Source organism: Humulus lupulus, chromosome 9, assembly GCF_963169125.1.
Source record: "Humulus lupulus chromosome 9, drHumLupu1.1, whole genome shotgun sequence".
Taxonomy (NCBI): Eukaryota; Viridiplantae; Streptophyta; class Magnoliopsida; order Rosales; family Cannabaceae; genus Humulus; species Humulus lupulus.
Window position 1 is genome coordinate 183,280,740 of NC_084801.1, and position 15,959 is coordinate 183,296,698.

General features: G+C 39.6%; 1 protein-coding gene across 1 annotated transcript; it reads left to right on the forward strand.

Moving 5' to 3' along the window:
- Nucleotides 1–12,616: 12,616 nt before the first annotated feature.
- On the forward strand, nt 12,617–13,505 carry LOC133801523 (desiccation-related protein PCC3-06-like). The gene is made up of 2 exons (XM_062239753.1): nt 12,617–12,812; nt 12,898–13,505. The coding sequence occupies exons 1-2, from the start codon at nt 12,684–12,686 to the stop codon at nt 13,327–13,329; spliced, it is 561 nt and encodes a 186-aa protein (XP_062095737.1). The 5' UTR covers nt 12,617–12,683; the 3' UTR covers nt 13,330–13,505.
- The last annotated feature ends 2,454 nt before the right edge of the window (nt 13,506–15,959 follow it).

Genomic DNA, 15,959 nt, shown 5'->3' on the forward strand with positions numbered 1-15,959 from the left:
TGACTCCCATGGGGAGACTTTGTAGACATTCAACGTCTCCCCCTGGGAGTCATCATAGAGTGTACGTTTTACACCCTACGATGACTCCTAGGGGGAGACGTTGAATGTCTACAAAGTCTCCCCATGTGAGTCATCGTAGGTACCTATGATATCTCCCCCTGAGAGATGTTGAATGTATTCAAAATCTTCCCCTGTGAGTCATCGTAGAGTTTTATATTTAAAATAATAATAATAAATTAATTATATAATATTTTAATATATTAATTTAAAATAAAATTGAATAAATTTATTAATTAAATATATTATATTTACCTATTTTGCTCAATTTTATTTTGCAAATTTTAGTTGTTTTTACAATATTTTAATTGGCTTTTTTAAGACATGTATAATATTTCATTTTGCCAAAATTGATTTTAATTTACACTATTCTAAAAACTATTTTGTACAATCTGAAAAGAAAACCCACCTCAACACTACAATTAAACCAAAAATCACAAAAACAACAAAAATAACTTATTAACACCAACATTTAGATCTAAATCAAAAACAAAAGTATATACAAAGAGTTCTCCAAAATTTATATAAATAATATTAAAAAAATAGATTATGAAAAAAAATATCAGAGAACAAAATGACCGAAATTTTTGAGCTCTTGAGGCTTCGACGGAGGCGCGGCCACGAGGAGGTGAGGAGGTCCGGCGTCAAGGGACGGGTGCGACTACGAGGGAGCAACGATGTCGAGGGAGGCCTGGCCATGAGGAGGTGCGATGTCAAGGAGGTGCGGCGTCGAGGGAGAGGCACGACCATGAGGGAGGCGCGACATCGACTGAGCAACGACATCAAAGGAGGGGCAGAGATGAGGGGTGCTGCGACGAAGGAGGTTGCGTGTCTTGGGAGGCCGCCGGCAACGACTGGAAGAGAAAGAGAGAAGGAGGGAAGAGAAGAAGATGAATGGATTTTTTTTGTTCTTGGAGTGGAGATGAACGGTTATGAGAGAGAGAGAGAGAGAAGTTAGGGTTTGAATTGAATAGAAAAAGGCAACTAATTAGGGTTAATTTGTAAAGTCATTTACATTTTTATTAATTTATTTATTTATTTTTTTTTAAATAAAATATTTAAGAAGATGAATCGGTTGTGTACTGGCAATTAAAACCGTGTACCTTATTTCCTTTTATATACTTTATTTATTATTTTTTTAAGAAAGACTTTTAATGTCTCCCTAAGAGAGACGTTAGAAGCAATTTTTAATTTTTTTTTTCAAAAATAAAACTTTCAATGTCTCCCACCATAAGACATTAAATACTCATTCTAATTTTTAATGTCTTACACCATATTTGTAAGACATCATAGGGAGTCATTAAAAATAAAAATTGTTGTAGTGCAGTGATTGAAAAAGAATGTAATTAATTTTGTTCCTGTATCAGGGAACAAGTGGGCTAAAGTAAATTTGGTCATGAAAATCCATATCTAAATCAAAATCATGAAAATGTTGTTGATATATATAGTAAGTGCGTTAATTCCATTAATGGGGAATTTACGTCTCTAAACATATACATCAACTATATTTGCATGTTTTTTATTTAGATATGGATTTTCATGACCAAATTTACTTTAGCCCACAAGCTCCCTGATATGGGGACAACATTAGTTACATTATTTTTTTATCTTAGTCCACAATCATTAATCATAAAAATATTGGCACATAGATTATAAAGATTTTATTGTTAAAAATTTAATTAATAATTAATAAATAATTACTAATTGATACCAACCAATTAATAATTAATATTTATTAATTATTTACTAAACTTTTTAAAAGTTAAATGGTCATAAATTAGTTAAGGTTATGCAACTTACATGTTTTGTCATCACTACATCACTAATCCACTTATCCTTCTTCTTGTGGAGGTGCTCGAATGTGTCGATCATGCTTGGAAGCTCGCCAGTAGACGGGTCCATCTAAAAAAGCAAATTATTTAAACATTGTGACATTTATAATATTTTCGTAAATGTAAGGATATATGCTATTATAATTTACGTGATCATAAACATGGGCAACGATGGATTTGGAACTGTGTCCTCCTGGTATGGTCATTTTTGCTCGAGCTTCTTTATTTTTCTTCGATATACACTTCAAACAGAAAATAGTACTCATTAATCTAGATTGTAATTTTATAATTAAAAATTAATGTAAAATCTACGACATACCTGCTGAAAATCAGAAGCCCAAAAATCGCATAGAATTGCCCAATCAGAAGAAGTAATTGACCCAAAAGGTTTTGACTTCGCTCTCTCGTTGTCCACCTCTCCTCCAACCTCTACCTAGTGTTTCTTCATCGTGTGGCGCCAATCAGTCAGATGCTTTTGCATTTGTCTTACCATGGCATCGTTGATTACTAGATTGTCTTGTGGATAAATGAATTTGTCCTAAAATCACAATTAAATTTGGAATTTGTTAAAATATTATGAAGATAGACAAAATCTTTAATAGTGAGTTATTAAAGGTTTAAAAAATGCTTACAGATAGCCTCTGTCGAATAACTTGGATATCATCTGGTTTTACTTGTTCCCAAGCAAGTGTAGTTGGGGGTACAATGTTACGCAAATAACGAGCCATGGAATTGTTGAACCACTTGTCGTACGTTTGAATAGCTTTTCCAGTTTGTGCATCAAACTCTACTTTCAGATGACTAACTTTTTTGGTGGCCAGCTCCTTCTCGATATTGGCACCGTAATAAGCTCCCCTGCCCCTCTTAGAGCCACCACCTGTGTCATTACTTGGTTCGGTCATTCTACATTAAAATATTCAATAATTAACTAATTCAAATTATGTATGTCTGTTGTTTTTTGCTATAAAACTAACATTTTATTACTTATGGTCTTTCCCAACCTACCCTATTCCAACCTAGTGGATCCCTTGGAGATAGTAAGCAGTCATGTACTTTTCCACATTTTTCAAGATTTTTCTCAAACATTTTGAAAAAATGAGGAATAGTATATGAATACATTGGCTATCCCTAAGGCATCCACTAGGTGCATGTCTATTACTTTTATATATATATATAAAATTAATATTTTATTACTTGTGATATTTCCAAACCTACCATATTTTGACCTAGTAGATCCCTTGGAGATAGTAAGCAGACATGTAGTGCTCCACATTTTTTCAAAATGTTTCTCAAACGTCTTGAAAAAATGAGGAGCAGTACATGAATACATTGACTATCCCCAAGACATCCACTAGGTGCATGTCTATTGTTTTTTGTTATAAAATTAACATTTTATTACTTATGGTCTTTCCCAACCTACCCTATTCCGACCTAGTGGATCCCTTGGAGATAGTAAGCAATCATGTACTAATTCTTATTTCTTCAAGATATTTCATCAAATATCTTGAAAAAAATTAGAACCAGTACATGAATACATTGATTATCCCCAAGGCATCCAATAGGTGCATGTGTACCTATATCTAATACTATCATTATTAGTTAATGATAATAAATAAAGTTTTTATTAAATTAAATAAAAAAGTTACATATAATTGTTTAAATTACATATCAATGTTAATTTTCCTAAAACTAACGAAATTTGGCCAGCATAACGGCTATATTTTAAACTATCCCAAAATTTTATAAAACCTATAAACTACACACAATATACAGAATATTCCGACAGCAATATACAGAATATTCCCAGAGCATGCACAACATAAACCAAGATTAATAACATATATCAAATCTTTTTATATCAGTAATATCAAAATAATTTATTTAGTAAATATTTATAAACAAATAATCTTTAATATAAAAAAATAAAGTATAATGCAAATATACAGTATAATATAATAATCTAATCTATTTTTTTTAATATACATATAAAGCATTAAAATTTAAAAATATACATACTCAAATCAATTTTTTTTTAATAAATACTAAAACCATATTTCTTTTTTTCTTTTTCATTATTAATCTCATTTTTCTAAAACTACACAGATTTATTTGTTTTTTTTAACAGAAAATATAATTGTATTACCAAATATCACACACGTGCATATATATTAATAGTTCACAATAAATTAATCAATTTTCTAAAAAAAATTAACATTAAATAAACATATGTACACACACATTTACATATATACATATAAACATATATACATAAACAAACATATATAAACAGACATATAAATATAAATATACATATATACAGACATATAAATATATATACATATATATAATAACAGACATAAACATATATATAAATATATACATAAACTAATCATTGGAGTTGTTCTACTGAAAGATTGGAGCTGCACACACTTTGGTGCACCTATTTATAGAGACAGAACAACAAAAAAATACAATTACAAAACGAGATATAGAGAAAAAAAAGTCTAAAAATGTTAAAATTTTTGTCATTGGATTTACTAACCTTGAGAGAGAAGAACTTCACTATCTGAGCTGAGCCACGGTGGGATTATGGCATGGGGTGGTCGGACGTCAAACCAGAGGGAAGAGAGAAGAAGTTGAGAAAAAAATCTAAAAATGGGGAAGAAGGGCTCACGGCTGCACTAAAATCGCTGTGACTTTTGCCGGCGCGTTTCGTTGCGCCGGCAAAGGTCTTTAATAAAACCCTAGGACAAAACGGTGCCGTTTTAATTAGTCCGACTTTTACCGACGCAAAATAGACTTTTGCCGATGCAACGAAATACGCCGGCAAAAGTCTAGCCACCTACTACTTGTTGAAAAGGTGCACAAATTTAAAATGCACGTTTTGACTTTTGCCAGCGCATTAGGTGAAATGCGCTGGCAAAAGTGTATGGTATTTTTTTTAAAAATCTGATAGATCTTTGCCGGCGCAACCCCGAATTGCGCTGGCAAAAGTGCTTGTTTTTGCCGGCGTGATTCACTAAATGCGCCGGTAAAAGTTTTTTTGCCGACGCAATTCCGAATTGCGCCGGCAAAAGCCTTATTTCTTGTAGTGAGTGGAGAAGAACGAAATATATATTAATATATTTAATTGAAGAATAGAAATGCAAAAATACAATAGAAAGAATAAACCAAAGTCAAGGCATGCAAAACACGCTTTCCTTAAAGCAGATTTGCCCCTTCTACCTGAACAATACTAGAGGATTCATGAGCAACCACTTCCCAGGATACAACAACTATCAAGCAGGACGAAAGCACAACTGAGTCTGCTTAGGAGAACTCGAAACAAACCTTCCCTCTATCACTAGAAAATACTACAGAGATAGAAGAGAAAAAGAGACTAAGACTAATGTATGTGATACTCTGTATCCGTGTGTCCTATAATGAGAGGAGAGGCCTCATTTTATAGGCTTCATGGAGAGTTGAAAATGTGTGTGAATCAAGTACAATAATGCCCAAATATCCAACAAATCTGGAATCTTAATTTCTGAAAATCAATTAGAATTAATCAAACTTATTATGATAATATCAGCAGTTACTCAAAGTGATTTTCTGAAAATCAATCAGAATTATTCACACTTATTCTAGTAGTATCAACTGTTACCTAAAGTGATTTTCTTACAATCAATCAGAAGTAATCACACAATATTCTGATATCTTAATTTTGACCAAAATAATTTGCTAAAATCAATCAGAATGAATCACACTATATTATAATAATCTCATCTTTAATCAAAGAGATTTGCTGAATTATTACCATTTTAGGCATAAATTTCTCATTCACTTAGTGGTTGTGAGCTGCATGTCCCCTTTTTATTGTGACGAGGTTCGACACTTCTTGTCCTCAAAGTGATGCTGAAAATATACTACCTTCGATAGGCGATTGTCGGAAAAAAAAAAAAACAACCTTTGTATTAAATTGGATTGGATGGCATAAATTTTGAATACCCAAACCACTTATATACTTACTTGACAAAACCCGGAAAAGATGTGAACATAAGCCTTCGTACTTTATTTCCTAGCAACTGGGTTTAGTGACACGCTCCGAATCCATCGAGGTTAGGAAGTGCGGCACTTCACCAGTCCGTCGGCAAAGTCAGCCTAAAAGAGTGGGTATGGAAAACCACTCCGAAAGAGTACAAGCAACTAAGTGAAAGGAACAAGGCAACAAGGTACAAAGAATCTGTGCTTTGTATTGATAAAAATATGGTGTACAAGTATAGAGAAAATGTAATGGCAGCCCCTAAACAAGTGTGGGCATTGCCATATATATAGGCAACTAGAGAACACCCTAGGCCGACAAGTGGCAAGCTCCCCACCATCCATTTCCCTTAAAATATCTATATAAAGCAAAGGACAAGCCCATAAGCTAAATGGCCGGCCCAATAAGGGAGTAAAACCCACTATGCTAAGTTACTTAAGTAGGAGGAATACATCAATGCTAAGTAATCCCAAACCGCCCAAGCCCCATGGGCCCTTTGTGGGCCGCGTCACTGGTCGTGACATTACTCAGCCCACTCGTCCGTACGAGTCCGTGCGCAGGATGCGCGCCCACTGGTCGAGGGTCACTGGTCGGGACCTGACACCCTCCCCCACTTAAGTTCGCGACGTCCCCGTCGCATCACCATCCTTGTAACGTAGGATGTGATCTCTGAATTGCCAAAGAAGGTATTCTGGTTCCCAACTAGCCTCTTCGTCTGGCAAACCTTTCCACTTAACTAAGTATTCCGTGTATCTGGGGATCCTCTTTTTCCGGATTTCTCTATCGGCCAGAATACACTCGACTTCCTTATCATAAGAAGTAGGCATTGCCGTTGGGGCTCGTTTGGACACTCCCCGCTCGGGGTCTTCTTCGTCACCATGATAAGGTTTCAGCATACTTACGTGGAACACTAGATGAATCTTCAACTGTGGAGGCAGCTGAAGCTTGTAGGCGACCTGGCCCACCTTCCGGAGCACCGGGAATGGGCCTTCATATTTCCGTACCAAAGCTTTGTGGAATTTACGCAAGGCTTTGAACTGTTGAGGCAACATCTTCACCAAGACCAGATCACCCTCTTGGAACTCGACTTGCCTTCTCTTTTTATCCGCCCACTTCTTCATCCGCTTTTGGGCTCTCATTAGGTGAGCCCTAGCCAACTCGGCTTGTTCACTCCAGTTCTTCGCAAACCTAAACGCCGCGGGACTCTGCCGGTCATAATTCACGACCAGCGCGTGAGGTGTTTGAGGTTGCTTTCCCACGACCAGCTCAAACGGGCTCTTGCTCGTGGACTCGCTTCGCTGAAGGTTGTATGAAAACTGGGCAACGTCAAGCAGACTTGCCCAATTTTTCTGATTCGCACTAACATAGTGCCTCAGATATAACTCGACCAGCGCATTCACCCTCTCAGTCTGTCCGTCGGTTTGAGGGTGAAACGAAGTAGAGAAGTTTAATTCCGTACCAAGGAGTTTAAACAACTCAGTCCAAAAGCGACCAGTAAAACGAGGATCTCGATCACTTATGATACTTGAGGGTATCCCCCAAAACTTCACAACGTGTTTCAGAAAGAGTCTCGCTGTTACTTCCGCCGTACATTCGGTCGGGGTCGGGATAAAGGTTGCATATTTGCTGAATCGATCAACAACCACCATTATGCTCACGCAACCATCTGACTTTGGAAAGCCAGTAATAAAATCCATAGATAAACTTTCCCACGATTTATCAGGAATGGGCAACGGGACCAGAAACCCGCCTGGTGAGCGCTGTTCTGGTTTGTCTTGTTGGCAGACAAGACAAGTGCGGACATAGGCTTCAACGTCATCACGAAGTTGAGGCCAGTAGTAAATCGCCTTTATGAGCGCCAAGGTGCGCTTCATTCCCGGATGCCCAGCCCATAAGGAATCGTGGCATTCCTTGATGAGCTCTCTTCGAAGACTGGAAAATTTAGGTACATATATTCGATGACTCTTGGCATAGAGTAAACCATCGAACAGCCAGAACTTCCGAGTCTTCTTTTCCTCGACCATAGTAATCAAACTTTTGGCCAAAGGATCATGTGCCAATCCTTCTTTAATCCGAGCCACAAGAGTGCCCAGTGGTCGACTGAGTGCAGCAAGAGATGCCTTTCTACTTAGTGCATCTGCGACCACGTTTACTTTCCCTGGTCGATACTCTAGCGAGTAATGAAACTCAGCAAGGAAGTCTTGCCATCGAGCCTGCTTCGGGCTCAGCTTCTTCTGAGTTTGAAAGTAACTTGTGGCTATGTTGTCAGTCATAACAACAAAGAAGGATCCGAGGAGATAATGGCGCCACACTCTCAGACAATGAACCACGACCGTCATCTCCTTCTCTTGGACCGTATACCGCCGCTCGGTCTCGTTGAGCTTGCGGCTCTCGAAGGCCACCGGTCTGTTGTTTTGCATCAAGACTCCTCCAATGGCAAAGTCGGATGCATCAGTGTGCACCTCAAAGGGCTTTGCGCAGTCAGGCAGGACCAGCAAAGGTTCAACAGCAACCGCTTTCTTCAAGTCATCGAACGCGCCTTGGCAAGCATCGTCCCATACCCAAGGTTTGTTTTTCTTGAGCATGTCGGTCAATTTAGTTGCTCGGGCAGAGTAGCTTTTGATGAACCGTCGATAGTAGTTCACCAAACCAAGGAAGGACCTTAGATCGGGGACTTTCTTCGGGGGTTCCCAATCTTGGATGGCCACCACCTTGGCCCCATCCATCATTAGAAGTCCGTCTCTGATCTTGTGACCTAAGAACATTACTTCGTTGCTGGCGAAGGTGCACTTCTCTCTTTTGACAAAGAGCTGATTTTCCCTTAGCAAAGCAAAAGCTAACTTCATGTGGTCGAGGTGTTCTTCCAGAGTTTTGCTATATATGACAATATCTTCTAAATAGACAACAATGAATTTATCAAGGTAATCTTGGAATACCTTATTCATCAATGTGCAGAACGTCGCGGGGGCATTGGTAAGGCCGAAGGGCATCACCAAGTATTCATACGAGCCGTATCGAGTCACGCACGTGGTCTTCGGTTCGTCGCCCTCTTTAATCCTCACTTGATAGTAGCCGGAGCGAAGATCAAGTTTGGTAAAGTATCGAGCAGTTCCTAACTGGTCGAACAAATCCGCGATCAGCGGTATCGGGTACTTATTCTTGATGGTAACTTTGTTAAGTGCCCGATAGTCGATGCACATCCGAAGGCTCCCGTCCTTCTTCTTCTGGAACAACACAGGCGCCCCAAAGGGTGCCTTAGAGGGTCTGATTAAGCCAGCGACGAGCAACTCTCTCAACTGACTACGTAGCTCGGCTAACTCCGGCGGAGCCATCCGTTAAGGACACATTGCAGGAGGCTTGGCACCAGCTTCTAGCTCGATCTCGTGGTCCACACCATGTCGAGGGGGTAGCTGCGTAGGCAAGGCATCCGGCATTACATCCTCAAACTCATTCAGTACACTTTGTACTTCATCGAGTTCCACTGTCGGGGCTGATAATACTTCATCATCGAACTCCTTCAGTATAGCAAGGTAACTCACACCCTCCTGGTGCATTCCTCGCTTGAATTGAAGGGCGGACAACGTGCGCTCTTCAATCTCCATGGCTGTTCGGGTAGAAACAACACATGGACCGGCATCATCAGAGATGCAAACCTGATTGGCGTAGGGAATGAGGATGGCCTTTGTCTGATCAAAGAATTCCATTCCTAGGACAACGTTGTAGTCGTCCATGTTCACTATCGACCAATTAGTCCGACCAGTCCATTGACCAAGACTGGTCTCAACGCCATTGGCAACGCCAGTTATTGGGATAGGCACTGAATTTACCGTTTTCAGTGCCCCGCCTTCATGAGCAGGCTTTACCCCAACGCTCCTCGCTCCAAAGGGTGACAAGAAATTGTGAGACGCACCTGTGTCGACCAGCGCCGTCATCTTCGTTCCGTTGAGGATGATATCCACGAACATCTGGCCATCTGCTCTTGTTCGTGGCCTGGCTTTCAGGGCTCTCAACAATTTCATCGAGCCGCACCTGGCTCCTTGCTCCTCGAGTCTTTGTTTCTCCTCGAGCTCCCTTGGCTTAACGACTGCCTGAGCATTCAACAGCCGTTTTTGTGGGCATTCTCGCGCCCAATGTGGCCCAGCACAGACAAAGCATCGAACAGTGTCTCGTGTGGCCATCTCCTTAGCCTTCCCCTTTTGTCCCGCACTAGCATCGGTCGTCCCTCGAGCTTTCCACCACTCTCCTCCCCCACTCTTCGGGCTAGCAAACGTCTTTGCTTCCTTTGGTCTAGAGGATTCTCTAGAAGTATAATCGGTTAAGCTCTCGGCCACTGCAATGGCCGAAGAAAGATCTTGAACATTCCTCCGCCTTAACTCAACTGTAGCCCACTGTTGTAACCCATCGATGAAGTTAAACAGTGAGTCTTCTTCGGTAGTGTTCGGGACTTCTAGGATCAGAGTAGTAAAATCTCTTACGTACTCTCGGATCCCGCCAGTTTGTTTGAGCCGTCTCAACTGGCCCTTCGCATCGTCTAGTGCGTTCTCGGGGTAGAACTGTTTCTTTAGCTCTCTTTTGAAGTCTTCAAAAGAGTCCATCACGCAGAGTTGTCTTCCAATCTCGCCATGCCTCCGGCGCCACCATAACATGGCAGTATCGGATAAGTACATAGCCGAGGTTCGGATTTTTAAAGCCTCATCAGTGATGTTAGTAGCTTCGAAATACTGAGATAGGCCCCATATGAAGTTGTCAACTTCTTTGGCATTTCGGGCCCCACCAAATGACTTTGGCTTTGGTATTTCGATTTTGTGAACCGAGGGGGTGGAAACTCCACCTCTAGACGCAGCTCTTCTACACATGGCCCAATCGGCTTGGATTTCTTCAAGCTTGGCCATGGTGGCTGTATTCGCCTCCTCCTGCCGGTTGAGCATCTCCCGATGCTCTGCGTCTCTCTCTCTCTCTCATTTACCACCATGACATCGAGCCGGGCTCGTATGGAATTCATTTCTGCGAGCAGCAAATCCCTCATGGATCCAACTTCATCTCGCAGACCTTCGGCCTGCATTTGAAGTGCATCCGAAATGGAGCCGTGTATAGCAGCATCTTCCGCTTCTAGATCCTTGCACTTTTCTTCGAGGCCTCCAATTCGTGAATCCATGGCATGGACAAGGTAAACGTTCGTTTCGAGACGTTTTTCTAGTTCAGTTACCACTTCTCTAAGATCAGATTTCTTTTTAGACACTTGCTTCGTGGCTTCCGCCATTGGTTGATCCGTCATTAGTTCTACTCTTTCTTCTTTGAATCAGCTCTGATACCACCTGACACGCTCCGAATCCACCGAGGTTAGGGAGTGCGGCACTTCACCAGTCCGTCGGCAAAGTCAGCCTAAAAGAGTGGGTATGGAAAACCACTCCGAAAGAGTACAAGCAACTAAGTGAAAGGAACAAGGCAACAAAGTACAAAGAATCCGTTCTTTGTATTGATAAAAATATGGTGTACAAGTATAGAGAAAATGTAATGGCAGCCCCTAAACAAGTGTGGGCATTGTCATATATATAGGCAACTAGAGAACACCCTAGGCCGACAAGTGGCAAGCTCCCCACCATCCATTTCCCTTAAAATATCTATATAAAGCAAAGGACAAGCCCATAAGCTAAATGGTCGGCCCAATAAGGGAGTAAAACCCACTATGCTAAGTTACTTAAGTAGGAGGAATACATCAATGCTAAGTAATCCCAAACCGCCCAAGCCCCATGGGCCCTTTGTGGGCCGCGTCACTGGTCGTGACATTACTCGGCCCACTCGTCCGTACGAGTCCGTGCGCAGGATGCGCGCCCACTGGTCGAGGGTCACTGGTCGGGACCTGACATTAGGCCTTCTACTCCCCTCTAATAATCCAGGGCTAGATGCTAAAACAGGTAATAAATTTTAAAAGAGCATAGTAGCTATCAATACATGTTATGGCCTAAAATTAAGAGAATTGCTAAGAGGTATTATTAGTGTCCAACACTATAAGGATGTAATATACTGTTATTAGTGCAATCCAATATCAAGTCTCAGTTATTTAAATTTAATAAATATTATAAAATATAGCTAATTAATAATAAAATTTGACCCCATTTAATATTAGCCTAAGATAACAAATAACAGCCTCCCATAATTAAACAACAAATATGATTCGAGGCCACTAGCGATATAAACGTACCTATCACTTCGAAAAATATATATATTTATTTATTTATATATATATTATTTAGGTCGGTCGCTAAGAAACAAACGAGTCTAATTCACAATGTAATAATATCAATAACAGAGAAAACTTTTCATACGTTAGTTACACCATCACTGAAACAATATCCTTCGTTACGGAATAGCTTGAATTGGTATATAAATATAGTATTGTATATCCATTTATGATTCATTTTTTCTAGATAATTTACAATCACACGAATCTCCCGTTTTTTCTTAATAATTATTTATATTATCTTAATATCCAAAGAAAGAGTAAAGGTTAAACTCAACACTACACAAACCTCTGGCATGTGTTGACTAGCTAGCTACACACCATCCACCAATAAAATGTCCAATAAAGATCCCAACACGTGTCATCAGCCATACACGTGTCATCAGCCTTACACGTGTAACCAACTTAGTCTGCCATCTTTCTTTGATCAAAAGCTCTATAAGTAGAAGCCTAGCCAGAAACTAATTACTTACAAACCGAACAAGGAGAACAGCACTACCGCAATCTCTCCTCATCCAAAACCCTATCAACAATGGCTACCAAGTTTCTCACCAAAAATGTCTTCCTCAATCTTCCTACTGCTTTCCCACAATCTCCTTCCTTCAAACCATCCCAAAAAGTATCTAGGGTTTGCTTCACCTCTTCGTCCAGATACTCAAAGGTAACCAAAAGCTTATGAATATAATGTTATAGTTGTTTTTATTTTATCTTTGTTATTAATGTTTAATTTTCAACTAAATTTTCAGGGTCGAAGTGGGGCAGTAGAGTCTAGGGCTGGCAGAGTCTTTGCCTCTTCGAACCAAGACTCCGGTCTTAGCACGGACGAGATAACGAAAAGAGGAGAGGAAGACATAGCGAAGGCCAAAGAGACCGCGAAAGACTTTACGGACAGTGCAAAAGCGTATGCGGAGGAGACCAAAGGGAAGGCCGAGGCTGCGGCGGATTCACTGGGCGACAAGGCCAAGGAAGCGTCGAATAGAGCTGGGGAGAATGCCGAGATTGCCAAGGAGAAAATCTTTGGAGCAGCCGAGAGTGTGAAGGAGAAGGCAGAAGAAGGAAACAAGACACTGGCGGACAACGCCGCGAGTGCCACGGAAAGTCTCAAAGGCGCAGTCGAGTCGGCGGTGGACAAGGCCAAGGAGTCTGGGCAGAAGCTTAAGGACGCAATTGAAAAATAGTTACTATCAAAATTTAGTGTATTAATGTTTTGATTTTCTCATCATCATCAATCTGTATGGATATGTTTTTATCTTTTGTTATTGTTAAGCAAATAAACTAGAGATCTTTAATGATACCTTTTTCGTAGTTTTGTTATTTATGGTATAAATATACAGAAAGAGAATATTAAGGTGCAGCTTTGGTGCTCCTGTAGGTGTGGTGTTATTGGTTTAATTTAATATCAATGGAGAATTATAAGAAAATTTATATAAATATATAAAATAACATCCATACCATATTTTTAAAAAATACAAAACTAGTTTTTGTTAAATACTTCCATAACATATTTTGGGAACCATGACATCCTTTAATAATATATGATTATTGCAAATAATTTCTATGGCCACTACCTGTAAATGAATAATATACAAAACTAGTTTTTTGTTAAATACTTCCATAACATATTTTGGGAACTATGACAGCCTTTAATAATATAAGATTATTGCAAATAATTTCTCTGACCACTTCCTGTAAATGAATAATTGTGTACCTAGGAATCAAAATTTGGATGGCTAATATAAATCAATGAGGATTAATACACATAAAATAGTATATGTACACAACAACAAAAACATGTTATTACCGTTAGAAGTCTCAGATTCTTCGCCGCTAACAGTTTTTGGTCCGCTGCTAATATTTTTTTTAAATAAAAAAAATAAGAAAAATTCACCTCTAATAAGTAATTTTAACATTTCTTCTAATGGAAAACTATATATTTTGTGATTTGATAAAAATCGATATATATATATATATATATCTCAAGGACTTGAAAAGTTGAAGAAAAATATGAAGTTATTGTACAGTAATTAGCTGAAAATGAGAAGAAATTAACTTTAAAAAAACTTTAATTGCGCATAGGGCAGGTGAGGATATGAGCTGATATTTATAATGTCGACTGAGGATATTTATCCTAATAAAGGTAAGGTCCTGACACCTCATAATGTGCTAACCCTCACAATGTTCTAGATGTGAGATTTTTGCAATAGTAATGTTGAGATATTATTTTTACAATATCATAAATAAAGGTAAGTGTACCAGGACCTTACACCTCATCCACGTAAATGGTAGAGAAAGAAGATACAAGATCTGTATGTATGATGTGTTAGGGGTATTGTTCTAGAAAATGTTTTTAGACAAATATATACACAAGAAGACAAGATATCTTTTATACGGTTTCCTGTTCTTGGAAAATTTCAAAAAAATCGTTGTCACACTTTGTATATGTGTATATAAACATAAGAAGAAGACAAAATATCTACTATCCCCAAAAAGACAACTATTTTTTATACCGTTTCCTAAAGTCTTTTTCAGAATTATAAATAAAATTATAAAAAAAATCAGCATCAAAATTATGAAATTAATGACAATTCAATAGTTATCTCTAATCTTAAGAGTAGTTTTCCAATGCTTTATATATATGTAGAGGTGATTTCCTACAATTGATTAGATGGGCACCAGCAACCTGTCAATAACAAAAAGAAGAGAGACGAGAGTTCAATTGGGAGCACCGGTGGGGTGTCAGCCAAAGGGACTCCGACGCTCAAGTCAGTCGGGTTGTAACTAGAGCTAATAGAAAGTAATAAAATTAAGATATAAATAGTCGAAATGATGATGGATGAAGGAGTCGTAAAATGGTCAGAGTGACGGTGGCGATGACGGAGGAGTCAAGCGACTATGTCAGGTCCAATCAGACTGACTAATTAGTCTTGCTTGACTGGATTGCTCAGAAATAGAGTAGCCTTCGTTTCAATTAGAGAGTAAAGAAAGTTCAGTGATTATTTTATATCTTTTCTCAACCTCTGATGGTCTTATTTATTGTCCTCCTTCTCGTTCCGTCCTCCTCCGTCTTTCTCCTTCGTTTGACTCGCTCCAAGTGGTTTTATTCCGAGATTCTTGGCCAACGTGATGGGAGCCTTGACTGTTTCAAGGTCCCTGGCTGACTGAGTGTATCCGAATTCGGGTCCGGGTATGGTTTTGGGTAATTGGATGGTACTTTGTATATGCGAGCCTATTTTACATGGGCTTTGGGCCTTCTTGGCTAGTTAGATAGCTTATTGGGCTGACTGACTGCTTGTTGGACTATTATTTTTCAAGTATACGAATTTTGTCCACTACAGTTTGTCCCTCACTCTTTGGTATAGAATTCATTCTTTTATCAAAGAGTAAAAAAGAAATTAATTCCATCAGAATTTATCCATTTTCCCAATAGTTACAGAATATGCATTGACTCAATTTACCTTTTTCAGAAATTATTCACGGGGGTCTCGCTGAGTGATGCGTTCCTATGCATCCGGCCGAGTGATGGGCACCTACGCATCCGGCTGTCCGAGTGACCTGCGGATGCGCGCGGCCTGGTTGGCCGATCGGCTGTTTGGGCCGACTGGCTGCTTACTTGCGGCCGAGTGATGCGCACCTACGCATCCGGCCGAGTAATGAGCACATATGCATCCGGCTGTCCGAGTGGATTGCGGATGCGCGCGGGCCTGGTTGGCCGACCGGCTGCTTGGGCCGACTGGATGCTTGGGCCGAACGGCCTTCTGGCCTAGTGGTCCACGGGGTGGCCCTGAGGCATGGCCGAGTGGGTCACATG